The 26,236-nt window shown below is 43.5% G+C and overlaps 2 protein-coding genes across 4 annotated transcripts in view; both read left to right on the top strand.

The window, feature by feature from the left end:
* The first annotated feature begins 4,012 nt into the window (after positions 1-4,012).
* Positions 4,013-8,425, top strand: MANSC1 (MANSC domain containing 1). 2 transcript variants are annotated; one of them, XM_064736930.1, is made up of 3 exons: positions 4,013-4,437; positions 5,256-5,396; positions 7,211-8,425. In XM_064736930.1, the coding sequence occupies exons 1-3, from the start codon at positions 4,218-4,220 to the stop codon at positions 8,179-8,181; spliced, it is 1,332 nt and encodes a 443-aa protein (XP_064593000.1). In that variant the 5' UTR covers positions 4,013-4,217; the 3' UTR covers positions 8,182-8,425. The 2 variants fall into 2 exon arrangements, with proteins under 2 accessions (XP_064593000.1, XP_064592991.1); XM_064736921.1 differs by having other exon boundaries at positions 4,015-4,437; positions 7,208-8,425.
* Positions 8,426-19,781: 11,356 nt separating this feature from the next.
* The window catches only part of LRP6 (LDL receptor related protein 6), a 115,839-nt gene continuing 109,384 nt past the window's right edge, over positions 19,782-26,236 (top strand). For both annotated transcript variants that reach the window (XM_064736911.1, XM_064736905.1), the window contains exon 1: positions 19,782-20,167. In XM_064736911.1, coding sequence (XP_064592981.1) covers positions 20,113-20,167 — 55 coding nt within the window. In that variant the 5' untranslated portion in view covers positions 19,782-20,112. The remainder of the gene's footprint in view (positions 20,168-26,236) is intronic.

The raw sequence follows: 26,236 nt of genomic DNA, 5'->3' as shown, positions 1-26,236 counted from the left end.
GCTCCGCCCGGCGGGCGGGGCCCCGCTCGGCGCCGGGGCTGCTCGGATCTGCCCCGCTCTGCCCCGCCGGAACCGGCATCCCGCGGCCTGGGCGGCGGCAGAGCGGCGCTGGTGTGTGTGGCATGGGAGGATGCTCCTCCGCTGCTCTCCCTAGTGAGGCCGATGTTTGTAGTGCTGTGTCCCCTTCTGTGCTCCTCGGTGTTGCCGGACAAGTTATATTTCTTTAAAAAGGAGCCTATGACCGAATATCCTGAGTTTGGAGGGATCCACACGGATTATCGAGTACAACCCCGACAGTCCCTGCACAGACACCCCAACAATCCCCCCCTGTGCATCCCTGAGAGCGGTGTCCAAACGCTCCCGCAGCTCTGGCAGCCTTGGGGCCGTGACCATTCCCTGGGGAGCCTGGGCAGTGCCCGACACCCTCTGGGGGAAGAACCTTTCCCTGATCTCCAGCCTGAGCCTGCCCTGACCCAGCTCCAGCCGTTCCCTGGCTCCTGTCCCTGGTCCCAGAGAGCCGAGCTCAGGGCCTGCCCCTCCTGCTCCCCTCAGCACAAGCTGTGACTGCCATGGCTGCCCTCAGCCTCCTCCAGCTGAACAGACCAAGTGCCCTCAGCTGCTCCTCACACGGCTTCCCCTCAAGGCCCTTCACCATCCTCGTGCCCTCCTTTGAACACTCTTTAATAGTTTAATGTCTTTCCAATATTATGGCACCCAAAACTTCACACAATATTTGAGGTGAGGCTGCCCCAGCCTAGAGCAAAGCAGGACAATCCCTCCCTGGCCCATTCAGGGATGCTCAGTATTTGTGCTGAAATCAGCTCCAATTGGGAGCTCCAAAGGTCATTCTGGTAGGGGGGACCTCCAACCACTGATCACAGGCCACCAACCCAATAAACTCCTAAACCCAAAAGAAGAGAAAAACTGAGCATATGTGTGACTGTGTTCACAGGGATCTTTGGATGAGGGAAGAGATGAGGATCTGACTCCATGTTTCAGAAGGCTTGATTTATTATTTTATGATGTATATTACATTAAAACTATACTAAAAGAATAGAAGAAAGGATTTCCTCAGAAGGCTAGCTAAGAATAGAATAGGAAGGAATGATAACAAAAGCTTCTGTCTTGGACAGAGAGTCTAAGCTAGCTGACTATGATTGGCTATTAATTAGAAACAATTCTATGAGACCGATCACAGATCCACCTGTTGCATTCCACAGCAGCAGATAACCACTGTTTACATTTTGTTCTTGAGGCTTCTCAGAAGGAAAAATCTTAAGGAAAATATTTTTTCATAAAAGATGTCTGCGACACATGTGGACTAATTAACATGAAAAACAAGTGAATCATTAACTAATAGAAGATAGAATACTAATTAATAAGAGAACTACATTACCAGTAACCAATGAATTCCTTTATTTACCAAAATGTATGAATAGTCAAAAGTTTTGATTTCTGATTAACATGTTTGATGAGGCAATACCCATGTACCTGTGTGCTGAATAAAGCAATGTCGGGTTTCTAACCTAACAAACTGGGTGAGAGAGCTCATTTCCCAGTTTGTGGTGAGGAGAGGGTCTAGCAGAGGATGATGTGGGGCTGGGGCATCTCTCCTATAAGAAGAGTGCCATGGGAAGAGTGGCAGCTTCAGATAAGCTCTGCTCAGATTTTGGCAACTATTTAAATGTAAGGACTTGCTCTGGCCTGCAAGTTTTAGTGATGGCACATCAGGTCTATTTATAAAAATGAATTCTTTATTGAACAGACAAGTGATAAACAGACAAAAGATCTTAATCAGAATTACTTACTACACAGTATAAAACTAAAACAACTATGGGTAGAGTACAACATAACATAAAACAGTGCATGATATCAAGGTGCCTCTATTAAAGGTAGCAAAAGAAATAATATTAGGAGTGATTTGTAATTTCCCACTGAAAGGTCAATAACATTCACAGATTCCTTCACTCAGCCTCCAGGAGAGTATCCACAAAGCGGTGTCCCTGCTCAGGGGAGAAACTCCCCACAATTCCAGCGAAATACGTAGAAGATTTCTGCTTTGTGGAAGCTTGGTGTGGTTTTTATAGTTGTAAAGTGATGTGTCTGTTAGTCAGAAATTCAGCTTATCATTCCAGATCTCGCTTTGGACTGTGAGATATTTATTGGCAGTTGCGAGATGCCAGTCTCTGTGCATATTCTCACATTCACCATCCCAACAGTTCAGGTGAAAAACCAGTTTCCTCAGCTGTTCTGACCACTTCAGCCACACCTTTAGCCTTATTTTTCAGTTACTTTCTGCTTGGCTTCTTCCACCACCTCTATGTAACAAAAGGCAGGTGGAAGCTGCAACTTTGTCTAATACACAGCAGGGGTAATACCTGTGCTTGCCTTTAGTATTCATTCCCCTGTTCATTCACTGTGTGATGCAGTTAGCAGGCAACGCCTTAATGTTCAGATTCTCTTGGGACTTTTTCTTTTAACAGTGAAAATAATGTCACCAGTTTACCTAGAAAGGAACATTTTCTTAAACAAGTGCAGCGGAGAATTTTAGGAGAAACCATCCCACCAAGACTGTGAGAATCACAAACATTATTAATTGCCCCAAGATGGCCATGTGATGCAAAATGAGATGGTGTGCTCAGTCTCTTACAACACTTATGTCCAAATAAAAGCCAAAATCCAGCAGTACTGACAAAGGGGATGGACTGGGCATGAAAAACATGACAGCTACCCATGCCTTGGTATCTAACCATTACAATACATAAACTAACCTGGCCTTTGGGATCTCTTCTGGTAATGCACATCTCTGAAAATAAAATCGTCTCTTTCCTGAAAAAGAAGGAATTTGTCTTATAATCCTTTTATTCTTTGCACTCCTTTGGTCTACTTTTACTCCTAAACACTACCCCAAAATAATAAGGAAAAAGAACTAAAAAGAGGAAATGGAAAATTTCCAAGCAAAACCATGACTTAACTAAGCAATTGCACTGAGACAGCTGACAGAAGAACGGCCAAGACACCAGTCAGGGTTCCAGTAGACAGGCTTTTTTGTTCATTTTTTTCCCCATTCCACAAACACCTTGTGCTTGGTTATGATTTGAACAGGATTACTCAGGTAGCAAGGAGTCCTTTACACACACACACACAGAACTATGTCCACATCCGTTTAGTCCAGGATATGCATATTAATCTCTTTCATTACAGCTCCCAAAAGCAAATCTCAGGAGGTGGAAAAGTCTGACTGTGGGTAAAGCCTAGCAGCCTGACCACCAAGAGCTTCTCTAGGTGGTTTTGTCTTGTGCCTTGATGCTCAGGAAGGACCCTTGGCTGTAGGAGCGGGAATACCCTCGCAGCCCTGCTGGGCAGGCAGGAGGAGGAGGGCGGGAGGAAGGCAGGAGAATGTCAGGCAGGAGGAAGAGGGCAGGAGGGGGGAAGCAAGGGAGAAAGAGGGAGGGCAGGAGAAAAGGCAGGAATGGGAATGGAGAATGGCGGTCAGGGAGAAGGAAAGGCTGGAAGGCAAGAGGAAGGCAGGTAGGCAGGTAAGCAGGAATTCCAGGTGAGAAGGAAGCAAGAGAGGAGGAGGGCAGGCTGGAAGGCAGGTGGAAGGCAGGTAGGTAGGTAAGCAGGAAAGCAGGAATTCAAGGTGAGAAGGAAGCAAGAGAGGAGGAGGAGGACAGGCTGGAAGGCAGAAGGAAGGCAGGTAGGTAGGTAAGCAGGAATTCCAGGAGGAGGAGGAGGGCAGGCTGGAAGGCAGGAGAAAGGCAGGTAGGTAGGTAGGTAGGTAGGTAAGGAGGAATTCCAGGTGAGAAGGAAGCAAGAGAGGAGGAGGGGGACAGGCTGGAAGGCAGGTGGAAGGCAGGTAGGTAGGTAGGTAGGTAAGGAGGAATTCCAGGTGAGAAGGAAGCAAGAGAGGAGGAGGAGGACAGGCTGGAAGGCAGGAGGAAGGCAGGTAGGTAGGTAAGCAGGAATTCCAGGAGGAGGAGGAGGGCAGGCTGGAAGGCAGGAGAAGAAGGGCAGCAGGCGTCCCGGGCCCGCCTCCCCGGGCCCCTCCTCCCGGACGTGCCGGGACAGCCGCGGCTCCCCCGAGCCGGGCCAGGCTCCGCCGCTGCCTTCCCGGCCCCCGGAGGTGTCCCAGGAACGCGTTCCCGCCCCGGGAGCAGCGGAGCCCCCTCGGCGCCAGTCCCGGAGGAGCCCCGCGGGCACCGGCCCGGGTCACCATGTCCCGCCGGGGCAGCCGCTGGCCGGTTCGCCTGCTGCTGACCGCCTGCCTGATGGCCGGGCCGGCGCTGGGCCAGGAGTGCTCGGCGGAGAAGATGGAGAATTCCATCCTCGATATAGACCTGTCCCTGCCCCGCGGCGTGCGGGGCGCGGAGCCGCTGCGCGTCCCCGGCGTGGGTGCGTGTGTCCGCGCCTGCTGCTCGGGGCACCGGCTCTCAGGTAACCTCGGCCTCCTTCTCCGCCACTGCCTGGCAGGATAATTCTGCAGTTTGGGCTCTCGGGGTGATGTTCTCCCTATTCAGCACGGGATTTACCCTCTCATTCAGGCTGCGCTTAGCACCAGCTTGCAGCTGCTACCTTCTTTTGCCAGTAGTTAAGGCAAGAAGACCCCGTAGTGTTCAGGAAAATAGTTGCACCACAGAAACAGTGTCAAAACCTCCCAAATCCCCAACCCCGAACGTGCTTAAGCTGTATTTAGTAAATGGACTAAAACTACCTGATATTTTGCACTGTATTTAATTTTAGCCAAAAATGAGAATGCTCACCCTCCTGTGAGACAGCTGGTTTGAATCAAGCTCTTGGAGCAGTAGAAGGCAGAGCAGCAAGTAGAAATGGCAGTGGTGAAGGTGACCCCCCTAAGCAGCAACTAGCCAAGTGATTCCTGGGATGTAATAACGAAAAATATCTAAATAATTTTCTTCCCCATGAGTATATCGAGGAGGTTTTCAGATTTATCAGGATTTGTAAGCGAGCAATTGTTGTATAAAGTGGTGCCAGTGTGGTATGCGTGAGGGGAGGATGAGAGATTAGACTCATAATTTCCCCAGCTTCATTTGTACAGGAAAAGGAAGGTGTGACCTTTCATATTTTGGCCCTGGGCCATTCTTCTGCAGTCCTTGGCGGTTTTTCCTGTAGGAATGTTATGTGTTAGTAGTTTTCCTCTTACTCACATGAGTAAAAGTTAACAAACTAGATCTCATTACCATACTGCTATAAAAGTCCTTACTGCTGAAACAGGTATTTACTTTGTTTTGCAGGAGACAAGAAGTGTAATTTGATTATTTTTTATGCTGCAAGAGCAAGCACACATCCAAACTGCTACTTGTTTTACTGTCCTAGCACTGAGGCTTGTCCAATGAAACCTGCAACAGGACTTGTGAGCTACAGGATAACTACAGGTAAATAATAGTGAGAGCCATCAGCCCCTACACCACACTGCAAAATGACTTTTGCACCTGTGAACTTTCAGCAGTGACCAGGAACTGTTTGGGGGCTCATATTTTTAGCAAAGTGTTCTAAGCCAAGCATTATGATTTAAAAATATTGTTCTTTTCCATTGTGGAGGATGGATGGGCAGGTGTGTGGTGAGCTCCTTTGTGGGCCCAACTTCCAGCCTGGAATAATGTCCCAACCCTTATAATATTCCTTCATATTAGATTCAGAAATCCTCATAATTTGTCCTTGCTTAAAACAAAAAGAAGCTGCTTCCATCTAGATATAGTCAGGAAGGAAAATTTCCTGTACATAATACTGAAAAGTGTCACAAAACCCAATGAAAATACCACACCCTTGTAGCCAGCTGTGTATTTAAAGGACCCATGCTACACTGATGAATAATTGGCAATAATAGTAATTAATAATCATTATTTTCTGCATTCAGTTAGGGAACCTGTAGTGCAGGAGCAAACTTTCTAAACTCAGAGCTTTATGGCATGTGGGCTGCACACTCAGGAATTTCTTGCTCTCTGGCCTGTGCTGGTTTTTTTTAACAGCAAGGCCTACTTGTTGATTGACATTGACTTGCACCAGACCTGTTTGAACAGCTCAGATAAGAAACTGATAAAGAAACTGATAATGCCAAGGTGGTTTCTGTATGGCTGCTTGAGAGACCAAATTTTTGCTGGAAAAGAGAACTTTTCCAAGAGGAACTGTGCAAGGAGCAAGAGTATGAAATATAGAAAGTTTACTCTCGGAATGTTACCAGTATTTTTGTGCAAACCCAATCTCACAGGCATCATGCAAAAGCAATGTGCAACAAACAAACTGCTTTTCTGTAAAATTATTACTAAAATTACACTTCTTTCTCCCCTGGAAGAACATCGGGGTTTCAAACAAAGAAACAAGAAATGCAATCATGCTTGTGCTTTTGCTCGGCATGTAATGCAACACTGAGTGAACAATGTGATTGCATTTAACACTTCTTTGTAATGCAATGCTGAGTGAAAAACGTGATTGCATTTAACACTTCTTTTTCTTTTTGGAGACTTGATCTTCTGTGAGCATTTAACTGCAGAAAGATTATGCTAGCTTGTTTAATGTTCCTGGTAAGTTTTCAAAGGTAGCACCTGAGCAGTATCGGTAGCAACAAATGTTTCAAACTTTGTTCTTTCATATGAGAATCTGTATGTGGTTACACTGAAAACCAAGCTGAAAGGGGAAAAGATACTTTATTTATTTCAATTTCAGTGCATTTAACAAACCTTTTTGTTTCAGTATTAAAAAGAGATGAATGAGAGTCGGAACTACTTGAGAGCATGTTCTCTTTTAAATATTCTGTGCAGCAGCTGAATGGTTATCATGAATATATTATATATATTTCTATATTTTATAAACAAAATTATAAAATTATATATAATATGAATTGACAGCCTGTCTTTCCAATAGCTCATGCTCAGCCAAAAACTTTCTATAATACCTGTAAAATCAGGTATATACTGTAGAAAAAATACAGTAAAATCAGGTATCTTTTAGGATTATTATTTGTATGGTATTTCTGCACAGAACACTGTTATGTGAGTAGGCTTGAGGCTGACAGCTTTTATGACATAGAATTTAAATGTCACTGTGCTTATTTTAAACAGAGGAAGTTTCATTAGTCATTATCTCTTAGAGCCCCCTTACATAAATATTTCTAAGAAATACAAAATAGGTATGCCTACATTAGTCAAAAATAGATTTCATCATTAAATATGAGTATTTCTGTTCCCAGAAGATAAATCCATCAAGACTGAGAACTTTTCTTCAAATGAGTATTCTTTGCCTTCGGATGCTGGAACCTTTATTTCTCACAGTCAGGACATCCATCAGAATCACACTGGCAGTTTGGAGCAGTCTGTCTTTCATCAGGCTTCTGAACTCCTGAACCACATAGGCAAGCATTTGGACAACATGGAACTTCATACAGTTTCTCCTGAATCTCAAAAAGCAAAAGAATCTGAGAGCTTGGACCCCATCTCAAGGCAGCAGGGAATTCATGTGCCACCCAGCACTCCTTCTGCTGCTCCAGTTGGAAACCCCACTGCTTCCTTCCCCACCTCTGCTCGGGCTGGTGCCCCTGAAACCAGCAGTGCTCCTCCTGCTGCTCTGCCAACAGGCACTGCCCAGCTGGAGTCTCTTGCAACCTCTCTGCATCCTGGTGCTGCCAAACCAACCACAGCCAGCCCTAGCACAGCTGCCTCTCCACCTGCAGCTAATCCTGCTGACCCTGCCTCCAGCATCACTGCCACTCATCGTGTTCCTCTTTCCAAGCCCACAAATTCTGCTTCTCCTTCTACAACCGTGCAGGTGACCACGAATTCTGGATCTGCTACTGCCCTATCAGGGCTAAGGACTCCAGCCATGGCTCCTGAGCCAACAGTTGTCACTTCCAGTGATTCCAGCCCTGTGACCCTGCTCTCTTTTCCAGGTTTCATTCTGTCCAGCGATTCCCCTGCATCTTCCCAAAATGACCTTCAGGGTTATGACCCATCTGACTCAGAGAGCTCCCTGTCAGAAGGTGTTCTGAGGGGGAAAGATGTCTTTCAGCTGGGGGAAAAAAGCAGCCTTGTAGCAGCTTTGTTTTTTGGGATGATGTTCCTGTTGCTGGTTATTGTGCTGACAGGGAGGAAAATCCATGAATCTCTTCAGAAGAGGCGTTACACCAGGCTGGATTATTTGATCAATGGAATTTATGCTGATGTCTGACTGGGAGAGGGAATAAAATTGTGGGGAGCATCTCTCACTTTGGAGAGGAGAACTCTGAAATGGACCAGTAGATATTGAAATCTCAGAAGAGGATGGATTCCTTTTTTGGGCTCTTAATGGGAAAGCAGGAGACAGGAGATGGGTTTGGTGGTGAGAAGGAATGCTCTGTCTGTGCTGAACTATAATGTCTGTCATTTTTGATTTATTCCTAAATCCTGAGAATAAACATCTAAATCCAAGTTAAGCTAAGAAGGTCTTATATTTAAGGAGAAAAGGAATTTCACAAGCTTAATCTATACTGTGACAAGATTAGTGAAATTGAAGTGCACCTAATAAATTGAGTACCTGTGCAGCACATGGGTGTTTTCAATGCTATTTGCACCAAATGCTGGTGCAATCCTATTTACCCTACTTGTAGCTTTAAAGAGATACTTAGTAATAGAGCTTTGCATCCAAATGGTTTTAGGTACAAACAGGAAAAAAATGTATTCCATATGGCATAATTTAATTTTCCTTATCTAAATATAGCTTATGGTTATATACATATCTTTAAAGTTCTTCTTCTGCATACATCACAGGTATCCTTAAAACTACATGCTGCAAATGTGAGTGCTCTCAAAGCACACCCTCTTCATTTCTAGCATCCCCTTTATGTGACTGGTAATTAGCATGGCTGCTTAGTAACACTTATCTTGATATTTGAGTTTTTTCCAACCTAAACAACTCTATTATTCTATGTTTTCCTGACTCTTCAACAGGGAGAGTAAGTGGGAGCATCTAGTGCCACACAACTTCCAGTTCATGTTATTTAAATTTCCCTTCATGTGCAGTCAGTCTAAATCTGGTTTTAGAATGAAAGGCTGGATTTCAAAGTGTTCGTGTCAGGTGGCATGATCAACAGCAAATGTCACAGCAGAGAAAGAAGGGTGCCTCACAAATGCAAGGAAACAATTCTGTTACAAAATATGAAATTTGACTCACATCCAAGAGATTCTTAGATCTGTCGAGCTTAGCGTGGTGGGAAGCAGGTGTGATCCAAAAAAATGGCCTCAAGGCAAGTTTTCTGAAAGCTCTAAATAACTAAATGCAGAAAATTCTCTGAAAATTCCGTTATTCAGAGATCAAAGAAAAGTCAGTGTTCCTTGTGTCAAGAACTTGAATTCTTACTCTATGGAGGCTGCAAATTGCTTTATATATCTAAAAACAGCTGGTCTGCTACATTGTTTAAGTCTGACAATAGTTAAAAGTAGTCTGGATAACCTCTTAAAAGTGAACAAAATTACAGAAGAAATGTACCTCAAATTTATCAGCTCGTTTTATGACTGTTCTTTGTTAAACTTCATTTTTCCCCCTTTTTTTATTTTAATAGCTATTTTCAGAGGTTTCTGGTCAAGGAACATAACAAGGAGGAAATTTCCCATTTTTGGGAAATGAGTTCACAGAATGATAAGTACTAGTCCTAGCTGTAAAAACACAGATGCAGATCTGAGGTTCACCATCATTTTCTCTCACAAGAACTGCAACCTTCATGAGGAACTTTCTGTGTTGCTGATGTCTTTACAGCAGGAGAGGTGCTGAGAACAACCCCTGAACCCTCACTGTGCATTTCTGCTGCAATAAATAATTTGTTGGAGGAAAAGGTGCTTGGTATTAATTGATATGGTTAAAGTACAGTAGCAAAATATTCAAGAGAGGGCAGCAGATGTATCTCAGGGTTGTTCAGAGCACAGGACATGTATTCTTCTGGAGAGGGGCATTTTACAAGGACATGCAGTGATAGGACAAGGGGGAGTAGCTTTAAATTAAAGAGAGAAGGTTTAGATTAGATACTGAGAAGAATACATGTTGGATTAAGAACTATCAGGGAATTAATTGATAGCTGACTAGTCTGGATCTTTCCAGAGGGGCCTTTACAAACTGTGTTTGAACACTAGAGGGCAACAACAGTTTATTAAATAGAATTGACAAGTTATGAGGATTTTTGATGATTTTAAAAAGTTTTAGTAAGATTGGTTTTTTTTTAACTTCCCAAACTATGGCTATTTCATTGCAGAAAGGTTTTATAGGAAAGGTTTTTGTTTATTGAAAAGGGTTTGGGTGGAGGATTATATACACACATTTTTAAAACTTTTTACTGCATCATGTAATGTAGAAGACAACAAAACTAAGCATATTCTCTATTTTGAATCAGGTTGCATTATTAGTCATATATTGGCATTTCCAGCTAACAGAGAAAGAGAGAGATTTCCCATCATCATTCTTTTGACTATGATGATTTATTAAATGCATTTTTGGAGCCTATTTATTTGCCTGGACAATGCACTTGTATTTTGAATCAAAAAGGAGCGAGACAAAGTAACTAAAGAAGTCCACCCAGTTTGTTATGCTTTCCAACATTAAAACTTCTGTGCACTCTTCTGTTTTTCCACTGGCATCTCCTGTGGTCTTCACTGTGCACCACACATGGAAGTGGATCATTAATCAGCATACTGTGATGACAAGTCTCACATTGGGGTGGCTCTTTCTGGCCATAACCAGTTCTGTTACGGCAGCAGGCCAAAAGCTGATTGACTTTTGTCACCTGGAGAGTGTCATAAATCCTGTAGCTGCTTGTTTTCTTGTTGCTTTACAGTGCTGAGCAAACATAAGGTGTGTAAATATAGAATGCCATGAACAAAACCGTCTTGTGGTGTTGTACGGTAAAGCAAATAGCCCAAATTTTGTAACCACTGCAAACAATCATAAAGAAATAAATTGTAGCTCTATTTGAGATGGATGAGAAGGGTGCAAAGTCCCTCCCTCAAAGGGCAGCAAACAGCATGGTGTGTTCTCTGCAAATAGTGCTTCAGTTCATTTTAACTCCTGTAGGAGCAGGAAATGCTTACACTCAGGATTATTTCAAGTGACTAACCAACTAACAAAACCCAACAAGCAAGGAAATAAAACCACCAAAAAAAAAAGATAATTATGTGAGAAGGCAGTTTCAAAACTGGATCTTGTTTTCCTGCCTCCTGCAAAGCCATCTTAGTGGATTTGAATCTGATGACATGCTTTGATCCCACCATCCCACACTCCATGCTGATAAAAACGTGGAGTTTAAAGTGCCAGTGCTGCAATCAGCAGTTCCCAGGCAGTGTCCCATCACACAGAGAGCTCTACTTCTTCCTGTCACCCTCCTGAAATGGGCCTGGACAGCTGTGCTCTGCCTCTGCATTACTTATCCTCTCACACAGGTAATGCACTTCCCTACATTAATTCTCAGTGAATTCCTGTTCACTGGTAGTTGTGGGATAGCTGCATCCCCTCATCCTTGAAGTCCAGATGCTTTCCCAATGTCTTGGTAGGTATGTCCCCTGAAGGGCTAGGATATATTGAACATGGATATATTGAACATTTTCCTTCCTCTTCAGAAAGCCTACACTCAATCTCACAGTCTAAATTTGCTTTTTTTCCTTTAGGTCTCTACACTTCTTGAGGATGTCAAAGCACAAGGCATAAAAATGCTGCTCTTTGTCACCTGTGTGTTTGGTATTATAAACAATGCATAAAAGTATTTTTAACCTTCACTACAACTATGCTGTATCACTGTTTCCTGTATATTGGCTCACTTAATTAAAAAAAAAGGTGTGAGGGCCATGCATTACTTCTTTTCTCTTTTTCTCTTCCTCCTCTCCTTCCAGCCTATAAAATGTCATTTTTGTAAGTGGGAAGAGTTTAGATATGCCATGTTCAAGCTGTTCTGATCCTTTTTCTTTTTGGTTCACTTTGTTTTAATAGAAAATTGATGAAGAAATTGAAAATTCTGTCATACCAATAATATCCAGGATTAGTGATCAGATAATTTGTGCATGCTGCAGAAGCCTGCAAACCTTTTCACCCAACAGTGGGCTTATACAGCTAAAGCCAGGATCACTTGGAATCAGCTCTTGGTTTAGTCAAAGCTGACTCATTTTACTCTCTTTTCTTGGAAAGGCTCTTTAGCTCTCCCATGGAATGCCAAGGATTCTGCTGTAGTCTCTGGGGTGCACAGGGTGAAAGCAATGGGTGCCTAAACCAGAAATGTCAGAGGCAGAAATTCGACAAGGCCAAGTGTCTGCAAACATTTTTGTCTCCTGTCTTTAAGTGGTTTTGGTCTGTGGTTCCCATTGTTTTGGGTTTTTGGCTGTGGTGACTGGAACACCTTTTGCTATACTGAATTATTTACTGCTACAGTGTACCTTAGGCCACACATATACTAGCTGTTTCCTCCTGTTAAAGTAGCAGGATTCTTAAACCACAAGTGAAGATAGGACTCTAAATCAAAGTTCCTTTCAACACTTAGAGCTTTGGTTATCTTGGAAAAAAAAGTGTTTTGGGAAAATAGCACTTTAAATGTATTGTTAAAAAAAAAAAGATTTCTTAATATGCTGAGATTAAATGGGGATTTTGCTCTGTGTAAGCCCTTTTCAAATGGTTGTAAAGGTATTAGATTTTTCACAATTGCAATAAGGAAAAAAAATAGTAGAAGTTGCATTAACTGCAAAGCTCTGACACTGAAAAAGGCATTGGAAGGAGCTTTATTAGCCAGGGCTATTCAGACACAATTCCCTGTCTTTTATGCAAAGATCCATGTGACCAAATACTGTCTTTGAGGTTTTGACTGGGGAGAGGGTAGAAAAAAGGAAGGATGAGGAATGGATTGGGTAACCTCACTCTAATCACTGTTTCTTCTTGAAAGGAGAAAATATAATCTAATTATTCCAAAATATATTATCTTTCAATAATGTCTTCATAGCAGCCACTACTTTTTTAATAAATATATTTGGGAACTGGGTCTTACTTTCTCTCAGTATTCCTTTGTCATTTGCCTACATTTAGTTGCCAGCTATATTGGAAGAGCATTTATTGAAATCTACACTGCCAGGAAATTACTCAAAGAACTGATGAAAATGGAATGGCAGTGAATGACACTTCAGCCCTGTATAATTGCCTCTTCTATCCCCTCATCACATGAAGGATGAGTTACAGGCCATAAGCCACAGAAACCTAATTTATAGATGAAGCCAGTGCAAGCTTAAGGACCCAAATGCATCCCTGCTGTAACAGGCAGTGCCTTGTGATTAGTTGATTTAAAGACTTTAAGAATTTTATTCCTTAAATTTTACTCCTGCAAGAGTGAGATCAATCTCTAGGGCATTCACAATAACTTTTATGATACTGAAATAGACTGGATATATTTCATGCTGTTTTTTCAGACTGTGAAACATTTCCCACAGTGAAATATAGAATTTGTCAAATCCAGTGTGAGTAATAGCTCTGAATTGTCAGAGGCATCCCTCTTCCTCTGAGAGACCCTGGCTAATGGTAGTTTAATGAAAATGTTACCAAGAATATGCCTTCATCTTTGTTTTTAATAATTAATTTATTGATCAATTAAGAGTATAAGAAAAATTTGGGTTTTCCTTGAAGTAATAAATTGTTCCAACATCTTGCATTTGTGTGGCCTTACCTTACAAATCACGTAGAAGAGGAGCACTTCATAGAACATTGCAGACATTAAACCTAGAGATTAACCATTAGAGGGCAATCTTTCCTGCTCTGAGGAACTCAGCATGGTTTTCTAGCCTATTTTGAGAGCTTGACTGACAGCTCATAAAAACAACACCCCTGAAGAGATACCAGGGTTGATGCTCCACATCCACATTCTTGAGATGCTTAGTGTCTTTGCTGAACTGCAGACTAATTTATATATGAACATAAAAATTAAGATAATAATATCAACAAATATAACATGAACATGGCTATAAATATGAAATACAAATAGGAAATATGAATATGACTCTTCCTCACAAAGTCTGAGTGAAGAGGAATGGTTTCTTTCCTTGCCATACACTGCACTCTGTGGTAGAGTACTTCAGTCCAGAAGTGGCAACTGCAGGTGGCAAATGAGCTCTTCTCTGCACACCATAAGACATACAGAAAGATTGAAAACTGTTGTAGGAAAGATTGCTAATTATTGTGACACAGTGACTTACCTTTCCTGACCATAGGCATAAATTCTAGTCACTAATCCCTGTGACTAAAAGAGTGCAAGAAAATGTACAAGGCTTTACCAGAAACTAATTTTTAAACTTCAAAGGCTGCAGTGCAAAGCAGAATTCTTAAATATTATGCATATTGCAAAATGCTGAAGGGGTTTGAAAGGGGGTTGAAAAGGAAATATTCTTAAATTGTTGTTGCTCAAAAGGCACGCACGTTATGGTTAATAGAGCCCAGATGCTGACTGGTTTTGAAAAGCTGAGCAAGCTAAAACAAAATAGTGTTTTGGTGTCTGTCAGCCTGAAATGTGAGCTCTTTTAAAAGGATGTTTTTGCTGTATCAACATAGCATTAAAGCACTTTACAAATTTTAGAACAGTAACTTTCTCAAATGACATTTTTGTAATATGGCTTTGAAATGTAGCCACAGCTAAATATTCCTGAGGAAAACCTTGGACTTGCCCTGTGGTCTGGTGGTGGGCAGTGCCAAATTAAAATCAGAATCCTGCATGGTTCACACTAAAAAACAAGACTGCTGAAGAAGGGTATCCTCAGGCAGTGCTATTTTCAACTCCCTGGGAGATGGGAGAGGAGAAAAGAGGTACTAGGTAGACAGCCTGACCTTGAATGCACCACCAGCAGGAGTCCAAACACTCCTCCAAAGTCACAAAGAAAATGCCCAAGCCTTCCAGGTCATCTTATTTCATATTTCCCTGTGGGGATATTGCTGGATTTCTGTTGGACTAGCTTGCCTGTATGGGCTGCTGAACTCAAGCACCTTCTCCTCTGTGAAGTTTTTGTTGCAAGGATTATTTTTATAGCCACAAAGAAATGCAGTTCTCATCCTAGGCACCAGGCAACCTCTTCTGGTAGAGAAGATGGGAAAGAAAGGATGGGGGGAGAGGGAGGGGAGATTTGGGGGAATAATAAAGTACTACTGAAATGCAAGGAGAAAATGCAACTCCATGTGTGATAAAAAAGGGGGTTTTGATGGGAAAATTGTCCCAGAATTTTATTATTCTATGATCAGGTCCTCTACTCATTGAAGGAATGCCATGGTGAACCCATTGCACTCTTGGAATAGGATAAACTGTGTCAGACATTTCTATCACATTTATTAGAACTGGCCTTGTTTTGAGGAAGAGTTGGATGAAATATTTTTCTTTATTTCTTTATAAACTGCATGACTTAAATGTGGCAAGATGATGATGATGACAGCACAGTTTAGGGTGTCCTATTTTATTCTGTGAAATGCTTGTAACAGGCATCATTGGATAGCAACATTACATCCCATTTCCCCAGCTCCTGTGCTGCAGACTTTCCTGCTGGGGGCATGAGGGCTTGAGCTTGAGTTTCAGTATGAAACCCTGGCCCTTTTGAAATCAGTGAGAACTTCACCATTGCCTTCAGAGGGAGCAGCATTTCAGCACGCTATGCCCATTGATTCTTGTGGAAACATTCTGTGAAAAAGCTGATTATGATAGTGGCTTCTGTGATGTGGGCAGCCACAAATTAAACTGCTGAGCAGCCATCTTCTTCTAACAGCTTTTGCTCATTAGGGACTTTGGTTCTGGTTCTACAGATCCCACTGACTCCACTCAAACTCAGGGCACAGCTCAAAAGCAGAGGGACTTTGGCAATTGCTGCTTGTTTCATGAGCTCTGGCTGCTGTCCCTGCTGTCCTGAGAGCTGACACAACTCCTCGTGAAGCTGGGCCACCAACTAAACCAGGGAACTTGCCCAAGTTTAAAAATAATCCCATGAAAACTCTTGTGTCATCGAGCCACCACCCAAGTTCAGAGGTAAGAGCTGTCCAGGTTTCTCAGCCTCAGCTGGATTTGAGTCAGCAAACCAAAGTTTCTCTTTCTAAGGTGAATCAAAATAACTGTGACCAACAAGGGGAGCTTCTTACTAAAATAAAAGAGACATTCTCTCTCCACTTACTTTGACTTTAAGCTCAAATAAGGGAACATAATCACCTCAGAGAAATCATGCCTGTTGGACGCTTTTTGTGTGTGGTAACCTTGCCTCCTATTTTACTTTGTAAAAGCCTCTGCTATAAAGGTAATGCCACATGGATGAATCAGATGTAAAGCTGACAAACATTTAGGAGATAGACTTGGTCTTGAGTCCTAAGCACTGATGAGGAAAAGGGTTCAAAAAAGGCCATTTTTGCAGGGGTAGTGATCAATGGCCCAGAGTCCTGATGTACCTCAGTGACAAGTGGTGTCCCTCAGGAGTCCCCATTGGACCAGAGTTCTTCAAATATCTTCATTAATAACAGATGAAGGGATTGAGTGCACTCTGAGCAGGTTTGCAGATGTCACCAAGCTGAGGGTGCAGGGACACACCTGAAGGACAGGCCAGTCCACAGGGACCTGGACTGAAGTGGCCCATGGGAAGTGGAGTCCCAGCACAGGAAAGCCTGTTGGAATGAGTCTAGAGAAGGCCAACAAGAGGAATAAAGGGATGGAGCAGCTCTGCTGTGAGGAAAGGCTGGGAGAACTGGGATTGTTCAGCCTGGAAAAGAGAAAGCTTCAGGGTGACTGTCCTTCTCCCACCTAAGAGGGTTAATTTTTGTAGTAGTCAAGGCAAGGACATGGAAGTTATCCCATACACCTTCTGTCAGTGCTGGGGGTGAGGGGAAGGGAACTCTTCTGAGGAGAAGGGGCTCCTTCCTACTTAGTGGAGTAACTCCTACTTAGTGGAGTAACTAAGTTGAATAGAGAAGTGGGGAGGCCCAGGTTCTGAACCAGAGGGAACAATTTATTGTGTGTTGTTGGGGCTCCTGCAGTGAGCAAGAATGTTTCTTCTTTGTACTCTCTGTCATTGCTAGAGTGCTGTTACTGTTAATTTTCTTATCTCATCTCTGTTTCCAGTGAATTGTTGTTATCCCAACCCATGATCTTTGCTTTTTGTGCCTCCAATTCTCCTCTCCATCCTGCTGCAGAGGGGAGAAAGGATTTGGGAGAGTGAGTGACAGTGCATGGGTTGGAGAGTCTTGGTGGGAGCACTAAATTGGGCAGCACCATTCCTAAACCATGACAGTGACATAACTGGGGCCTTCCAGTACCTGCAGGGAGCCTATAAGAAAGATGAAGAGGGACAATTTACAAGAACATACTGTGACAGGACAAGGGTGAATGGCTTCAAACTGAAACAGGGCAGATCTAGGTCACACATCTGAGATAGAGTATCAGGAAAATCTCCTCTGTGAGGATGGTGAGGCCCTGGCACAGGGTGCCCAGAGAAGCTGTGGCTGCCGCATCCCTGGAAGCATCCAAGGCCAGGCTGGACTTAGACTTGGGAGCAAGCTGGGACAGTGAAAGGTGTTCCTGCCCATGGCAGGGGCTGGAGCTGTTCTTTAAGGTCCCTTCCAATCCAAACCATTCTGTGATTCTATGATTTTATGATACTTGGGCTGGAATAAACAGAGGAGGATTCTAGGCTGTGGGGAAAGGGGCTAGGCTAAGGGAGGTGAAGCCAATAATCATTAACTGGCTTAGAGGAAATCCAAGTAGGAAAGGGTTTGAATTATAGAAAAATGGCAAAATGCACCAGTGATAGCAGAGAAGTGTTCAAAAGCTAAAAATAAAACCAGTCAGCTCGGGCAGCAGGGAAGATGCCTTGAAGAGTCAGAGCAACCAGGCAGGGGATCAGGCTCCCAAGGGAGATAGTCAAGCCACCAGAGTGCTTCCAGCAGAAACAGATAAGATGTGAGAGGAATGGCATGTGGAGAAATGTGGGTTTGTGATGCACGGGTGCAGGCTTGAGGTTTTCCCCAGCTGTGCACTGTATGATTAAGATACAAAGAATTCATTACAGATCTGCCATACTTCTCAAGAGGTTAATGACAGATTGTGCAACACTGTGAGCATGGAAAAAGTATAAGGAAACACTGTGAGGGGAAAAAATCCCAAACCTCAAATCAACAACAACTTCATTTTCCTTTTAAAGGGTGAAAATAAATATAAAAGTGTGTTCCTTTTGCTTGCTCCTACAAATCTAGAGGTGACAAACAATGATTGGACTCAGGTTCTCTCTTCTCCAGGGCACATTTTTGTATGGCAAGTCTTCCCATCCATAATCCACATGGATCTTGCTTGAGTTTGCTAATTCTCCCAGCTGACAGCATAGTAACAGAGGGGGCTATTTCACCCAGCAGACAGTCAAGGACAAATTTTGTAATGTAGACCTCGCCTCAGGCAGATATTGCTGTTGAGCTGAATTGTTTACATTTAAAAAAAAATTTTTTTTTGCAACCTTGAAGGTTGGAAATACATTTCATTTTAAAGAATCCCTCTGTTTTCTTCTATTTTTAAAATTTTTTCCTCAGTAAAAGCTGAGAGTCTGATAATATCACATGACACCAGGAGCCCTTTAGAGTCACAGCCTACAATGCCCAGGCCTTTAATCTGGCCCAGATGTTATCTCCTACTGTAATAACGAGAAAATCTATGGAAATATATGTTGAACACATATAGAAGGTAAAAGTTAAATGTTTCTGTGAGTTTCTAATAATCCTGAAAATAATACTGATTTTGGAATGGAAGTGCCTCAAATGTTGCTCCAAGTTGTTCTGCTCCATAGCATTATTCTACTCACCAGCTGTCAGGTTCTGTGAGGGAGGGAGAATGTGATGTAGATGTCTAGACTGAATGAAAACCTTGAAATCATGAAGATTTTCTCATCTAGAGGAAATGCAAGAAAGTTGCATTTTACGTTGTTTATTAGGAACAAACAAAGAAGGTAAGGAGGGAAGTTTTGTTTTTGTTTTTTTTTTTTTCAATTGGGGGTGTATTACAAAATCTGAACTATGCAAGAGGGGAAAAAGACTACGTTTAAACTCATATTATTGGTAACACTCCAGCAGCCCAAACCCAGCCCACCACATTTAGTTCAGCAAGGGGGACGATAACGCCGGGCACCCCCAAAATCGCTGGGAAATAAATCACGCATCATTACATCAGCCGGGCGGCAATTCCTGCTGATAAGGAACGCCTGCTCCCTGTGCTCTGGGAAAGGCCGGAATTTATCGCTTTTCAGCCCGCACACCGGAGGGACGGACCGTAACTTTATTCTGCCTGCCTGCCGCCCCCCGGGCGATGCTCCGGCGTTACGGCCCGTCCCGGGATGGGGATGGGGATCGGGATTGGGATCGGAGCCTTTGTGCTGCCGCTCGGACGCCGCCGCAGCTCTGTGGCAGAAAGTAGTCCCGTCCTCACGGGCCAGGGCTGAACGCATCGCAGGCGGCGGAGGGGGCGAGGGGAGGCAAAGTAGTCCCGCTGGAATGCGGCTGCCCCCCAGCTCGCCCCGTCCCTGCGCTCGGGGGGTGCCGTGACCGCGCTCACCTCCCTCCCTTAGGGAACCCCCCCGGGCTGCGCTCCCCGCCGGGGTTCTGCCGGCTGCGGAGCTGCCGGGGGTGTGCGCGATCCCGCCCGGGAGAGCGGAGCTGCGCGCCCCCGCCCCTCCGCTCCCGCCCTCCCCGACGGGAGCGGTGCCGGGGGGCGGGCGCTGCGCCGGGAGCCGGCCGGGCACGGCGCGGGAGGAGGAGGAGGAGGAGGAGAAGGAAGAGGAGGAGGAGAAGGAGGAGGAGGAGGACTGTATCCCTGCGCCTGTGCGCGCCCGGCGGAGGCGGAGGGGTGGATGGGGGAAGGAGCGCGGCGGTCGCGGTGAGGCGGCGGCAGCAGCAGCAGCAGCCGGCATGGAGGGCAGCGCCCGCTCCCGCGGCGGCACGCCGGGGCCGGTGGCCTGCTAGGGACCGGCGAGGGGGGATCTCCGCGGCCGCCCTTCCCCGCCTCCCGCCCTCCCCTTCCCCGCCGCTTCCCCCGCCCGCCTGGAAGCATGAACTGGCAGCGGAGGTGCTGCTCCCCGCCGCCGCCTCCCCGCCGGTGAGAGCGAGGAGGGAGGGAAGATGGGGGCCGTCCTGCGCAGCCTACTCGCCTGCAGTTTTTGTTCCCTGATGCGAGGTGAGCGGGGCGGGCGGCGGCGGGAGGGGCAGGGGGAAAGTTGCCGGCTTGGTGGCGAGGGGCCATGTTTGGGCGTGCGGGAGGGGAGCGGCGCGGCCTGGCTGCCGGCGGGGCGCGGGGCCCGGCGCGGGGGCAGCGCTCCCTCCCTCGCTCCCGGCCGCCGCCGCCTCCCCGGCGGCTCCTGAGCAACTTCCCGAGCCGCGCCGGGAGCAGCCCGCCCTGCCAGCGGCCACCGGCCGCGTCCCGAGCCGCCCCATTGTTGTTTTCAAGTTTTCCCTTTTCCTTTTCTTTTCCCTTCTTTTATTTTTTTAAGGATCCCCCTAAAGTATCGCACGCTCCCGCCGTGTCTCTCTGCAAGCCCGGGAGTCCGCGGGCACCCGCGGCTCTGGGCAGAGCTCGGCCCCGCCGGTGCCAGGCTGGTCCCGCTGTGCCCGTGGCCGGGCCGGCCCCGCTCAGCCCCCGCGGTTCCGTCGTGCGGGGAGCGCGGAGCCCCCGCGGGCTCGGCTGCGGAGCGGGGAATGCCCGGGAGCGCTGCTGGAGCTCCGACCCTCGCCCCGCAGCCTGGGCAGCAGGGAAGGCTCGGCTCCGAGCTCGGCCGGCGCTGCGCTGGGACTTGGGAGAAGTTTGTGTTTCACCACGGATGTTCACGCAGCTTTAAAGGAGCAGTCGAGTGCCTTACGAGGGGATGTTACTTAAAGTAGCTGAGAATTTTGCTCCAACAAAATTTCTTATCTTACAGGACACGCTCTGAAAGAAAACAGGATTTTAATTTATTTATATATATATTTAAATGCTATAGACCTAACTTCAGTAACTGTTATCTCTGTTCAGTCTTTCTGGGAAGAAATCATCTGTGGTGCTTGCATACATGATGTTTCTGTTTACTTGATTTTGACTTTTTTCATACTAGATGGGCAAGAGATTAACTGCTAAAAGTTAATCAACCACATCTTGATTTAGAGAGTTTCTCCCCATTAGAGTGTTTTGATGAAAGTTAGTCTAAAGGTAGGGTAGGTTGAAGTAAGTGCTCAGTCTCCAGTTGCTCAGTAATCTGGAAAACAAAGATTTTCATCTCATCCATAGCCTTTTTTTTTACCCTGTGCATCTGTTTGCCATATTGTATCCTGTTTGCAGAGATACAAATACACTTATTTAAATGGGGTGTGTAACTTTTCATACTTACATTGTGGCTGTTAAACCCCGAATTTCAAAAGTTAAGTTGGCTCTCCAGTATAGGGAGAAACTGTTTCCTGATTAATTTATTTTAATAAGTAACAATCATAACCCATGCTTAATATGCCATGTATTTGGCTTTAATTTGATGCTCAGTTTAGTTCAAATGACAGCACAGAAATAGCTGTTGTTTGTGATGTCACAGAATATTGTTACAGTAACTTCTGAAATTAACCTCAAAATAGTGGCATGTGCTATTGCAAATTTTTGTATGTTTCATGCTTAATGGGACACTTTGAAGAAGGGTTAAGTCTGTAAATCATATGGCTGTCATTCCTTTTCTCATCTCTCACCTCTGTCTATTTCCAAGGACATTTGCATCCCAGCAGCATTTCTGTTTCTTCTGTGTTCATGGTGCTCTGCTGTTAGCTTGCCTACCTGAAGTTGTAATCCTCTGCTTGTGACACGACAGTAATTTTCCTACTGGCTAATTGTTACTTTAGATAGAGATAAACAGCAGGAACAGCTGAACCGTGAAGAAACAAAAATCAAATTTTAATGCACACATCCTCCCTAATAAACAGCATCTGTGCAAGTGGAGTAGGCTGGAGTAAGATGTGTTGAGTTCAGGAGAGGTGTCAGCAGTTCCTTAATGAGGCAGAGGCAGTGCCAGCATGAGTATGAATAAGCTCATACATGAAAGCAGAGCTGAAGTTAGGAAGTTCACTGTTTAGCTTGTGAATTCAGTGCTGTAGAGGCTGACAGTGCTGGAGACAGAAACCCAGCAAATGCAGTCGTGTGTGTTTGTGGGTTGCAGCATCCTCTCTGCTTCCAGAGCCCGCCTCCATTCTCATAGAAAAGGCAGATGGACAGAGGTCTATGACAAGTGAACCATTACTCTGAAGAAACTGTGCTAGACTTGCTTGCCAGTCTGGAAAGGAAAAAAATCAGTACCTGGAAATGCATTAGGACTTGAGGAAGTTTGGAGCTGTTACTGGCTAGAAATGGATGCACAGGGCAAGGCACCTGTCTCAAAAATCATCCAAGGACTGCAATAAACCAGATCCTACTGATGTTGTTTGAATTTCTGGGACAGGAGGTTACCACTAGGACAGCATGCTGTGGAGGTTCTCTGGTTTGGGCTTGGGGTTTTTTTTTAATGTTCTAGCTGCTAGAAGAAAGATGTTCATGGTCTCTTCTCTCTTTTTGGCCCATGGTTTGATTTGGGAGATTGGGCTTCCACCTCTGACCAGCAGTGAAGTCACTCCCTCAGGGTATTCCAGAGGCGTGGAGTCAGAGCTGCTCCATGGCACTTTGAGGTGTTCTTCAGGACAGCTCTGAAACCAGAGAGAGAGAGAATTGTTAAATTACTGGCAGCTGCAGAGAGGCAAGAGCAGTGTCATCTCATCTGTCAGGGCACTGCAGATAACTGTGGAACTGAGGTTTCAACTTTTTAAAAAGTGATAAATAGAGTTCTTCCTCCACAGTGTTCATGGCTTGCTTTCTTCCTGAAATAGCTCTCCAGTCAGCATGCAAGTGCTGCTTTGATTTGGCTTTAAACCCTGATCATGCAGGCAGTGTATGAAGCTCTTGCTTGAATAGAAATCTTATAGAAGATATTTGTGAAAACTTACTGAATGTTGCAGGCCTCTGTGGTTAGGGTCAGATAGTGAAGAAATGAAAATGTCTTTTTGGTAAAGGTATTTTCAAACTATGCTTTCCTGGAGTTCAGAAGAGAGTTTGTTTGAATCCATAATTGTTGTAATATTGTTACTGTTTTAATCTATTAATCCATTGTTTCTGTTTTCATGAACAGATCCTTTGTTTTTTGTGTTTTGTTTTTTTTTTTAATATCCATTTGCATGTTGTTTAAAGGAGTTTAATGTTCAAAACTTTGCTAACTTTGGTGCTGTGTGCACATATTTTTCTACCAGAAGTCAGAGAAGGGGATGCAGAATAGGTTTTTACTCCTGAAGCACTCAGGTTGGAGACCAAGTGTGGAATTTCCAGGTAGAGCTGTGTTTTTGCTTTCAGGTGAAGGATCTCTTCACCTAGACACTGTACAATACTATGGCAGTAGCACTTGGAAATATTTTTTATTTTCAATAATCATGGTCTATTTCTTCTTCCAAGCTTGAATCAACCATTTTCTAGTCATGTTTCTTCATTGTATGATTCCTCAGAAATCAGTGTGCCCTTGTCTGCCATTTTCCTCTTTCATCTTTTCATAGAATAGTCTAAAATTAGTGTGATCTAAGGTGTTCCAAAATCCACGATTAATTTTACAGTTCTTTCAATTGCATCTCTGTGATACAGTTTAATTATCATCAGATTGCTTTAGCTTTTATTTAAAACTGAAAAATTAGGACTTAAAAAGTTTGATGGCAGTTTTTACTGTCTTGGAGGTGAGGTAAAGTAGCATTTTTGACAAGATATAGGGAAGTTCTGAAGGTATAGGGAATGTCTGGTCAGGGTTTATGCAGGTAAAGGACTTCTTGTATCCTTCAGCATGAGTTATATGAAGGTATTCAGATGGAAAGCTTTGTTTTTGTTTCACAGCAATAGTGGTTAGAGGAGCATGAACTGTATTCATGTTTCCTTTTTCCCTAGCGTTGCTTCAGCCTGCATTCCCAGAGTTCTAGGTAAGGAATTTGGCTATAAGTGATAGAATATGTAGAAGGGTTTTGTTTTTGTTTTGTTTTTAAGGATTGGGCATACAGGAGCCTTTCCAGCTCTGTCTTTGGGAGCTGGAGAAATCTGATTCCTCTGGACATTTGTAATTCACCTTTAAGATGATGTCACATTTCAAAAATGCCAGCTTCAAAAATATCTGCTGCAGTGCATGTAATATGGGACTTACTTTTTAGTTTAAACCAACTATTTTTGAAGTGAAGATATTTTTTCTTCCCTCCGAGGGAGTGGGCTAGGGCAGGAAAACAGGGAGAAAATGGTCTCAGTTTCTGATTTGTCACTGTTCATATCCTCTGAGAGCAAGCTGTGTCATTCTTTTGTGGTAATTGTCCAAGGCTTGAAAGGGGAAAGCTTTGGATCTTTAACAGATTATTCATAAATGCTGGGTATTGACACCCTAAATATTAATAATTTCCAATTTATATATTTACCAGGCAAGCTGACACAGAGCCTTCATTAAACTCTCTAGATATCCTTGTAGTTTATAAATATTTATGTCAGGACATTGACAATGTGAAAGGCTTGCTGTTTGCTCCACATGGACAAACTTGCTCAGAACACTGTGCTTGCATTTGCAAGTAGAAATGATCTTGTTGTCATTTCTGCTTTTGGATATATTCTCTGGTGAAATGGTTATGAAAATAGGGTGGGGTTTTTGTCTCATTATTATCTTGCTACAGACCTTTTGATTTCCATGTAGTTGGAACAGTTCCCCACCAATTTTGAAATGGAGTCAAACATAGCAGTCTATGAATAGAATGGGAATACTGTTAATACCTTTGTCTGTAATACCTTATTCTTAATAGACTTTTAAGAAACTAACCAAAGTCTAGGTTAAAAGAGGCAATGCTTCAGTTAGTAAAACTTTGCTTCCTTTGCAAAATGTTATAAACTACTTAGAGATAGAAGCATGTTAGTTTAAAAGCTGGAATGCTTTTTGAGTTTCAGTATTTATAAGGAGAGAACAATAAGGAAATGTTTTTAGTATAAACAGACACGGAAAATGGCAACATTCATACAGATTTTTTTAGTATCTTGTTACAGGATCACATTACCTAAATAGAATTACTCCCTTGTGATATAATCAATGCAGCAATAATGGGATTATAGTGTTAATTCTGTTTATGAGGGCCATGTGTGAGTTCTTGATGTCCAATTTGAAAAGTAATCATATTTGAGACAGAAAATTTTAATCAGCTAGCTATATAATTTTGCCTAATCAAAAATGGTTGGTTTTCTTCTCTATGATACCTTTATATTTTTCCTGTTATTCCTCCCCTCTCTGCCCAGTTAGTTCCCAGAGGAAAAATACAGTTTGTGTGTAGTGTGCTGAGGTTTTTAACCCATTTGTGCCTCTAGAATTCCTTAATAACAAAGATCCTCTTCTGTCCATTGTCAGTTCAGGCTTATAGAAAGTAGCTGATGTTTGCTGGAATTCTGGAAGTTAAGGATATGTGGAAAGTAACAGAAGTTTAAGGTATTATAGAACTTTAAACTTTATTCCCTTAGTTGTTCTATCAAAGCAGGGAATAAAACTCCTACTTATACTCATAGTATTAGTTAATATTAAATGAATTACAGTGTTAATTAAAATTTAACACTTTGGAAATCCAAGAATCCTCTTGTCCATGCACAGATTAATAGAGAAAGAATATTAAGAATAATAGAGGAGTAGGAATTTGTAGACCTTGTATCTTATAAGGTCTACAAAGACCTTATAAGATGCAAGGTTTTCAAATTATGAGATCTTGAGTCTTACTATGTCCATTTAGAAAATGCAATGATGTTCTTATAACTCAAAAACTTTACTGAATCTCAGCAGTTACCCTTTTACCCTGTAGGTAATGGTAAAAGGAGTAATGTAATTTCAAGTTGGGTGGGTTTGTATATATGGGTTTGTTTGTTTTTCTTTTGAATTTCCAGAATGAGTCCCATTCAATTTGAAAAAGACAAGGTCATTCACCTTTTCCAAGGGATCCTGCAAATGTGTGTGTGTGTGTTTTCATGGGGTGGTTTGTTTGTTTTTTTTCCTATGTGTCATTACATCTAATGTAAGCCTGTTGAACATTTGACATTAGTAGTGCTGGGATATTAAAAGTATGAGAGTTACAAGTATGCTACAATAGTTATTTCACAAAATAAAAATTAAATGTGCAATAATTCTCAAAATTACTGAAGTATGTGCACATCTTTCCTTATCCATTA

The sequence above is a fragment of the Zonotrichia leucophrys genome, chromosome 1A (assembly GCF_028769735.1).
Source record: "Zonotrichia leucophrys gambelii isolate GWCS_2022_RI chromosome 1A, RI_Zleu_2.0, whole genome shotgun sequence".
In the NCBI taxonomy this organism is placed as follows: domain Eukaryota; kingdom Metazoa; phylum Chordata; class Aves; order Passeriformes; family Passerellidae; genus Zonotrichia; species Zonotrichia leucophrys.
The sequence above is the reverse complement of the archived record's forward strand: the minus strand, read 5'-3'. Positions and strand labels throughout refer to the sequence as shown.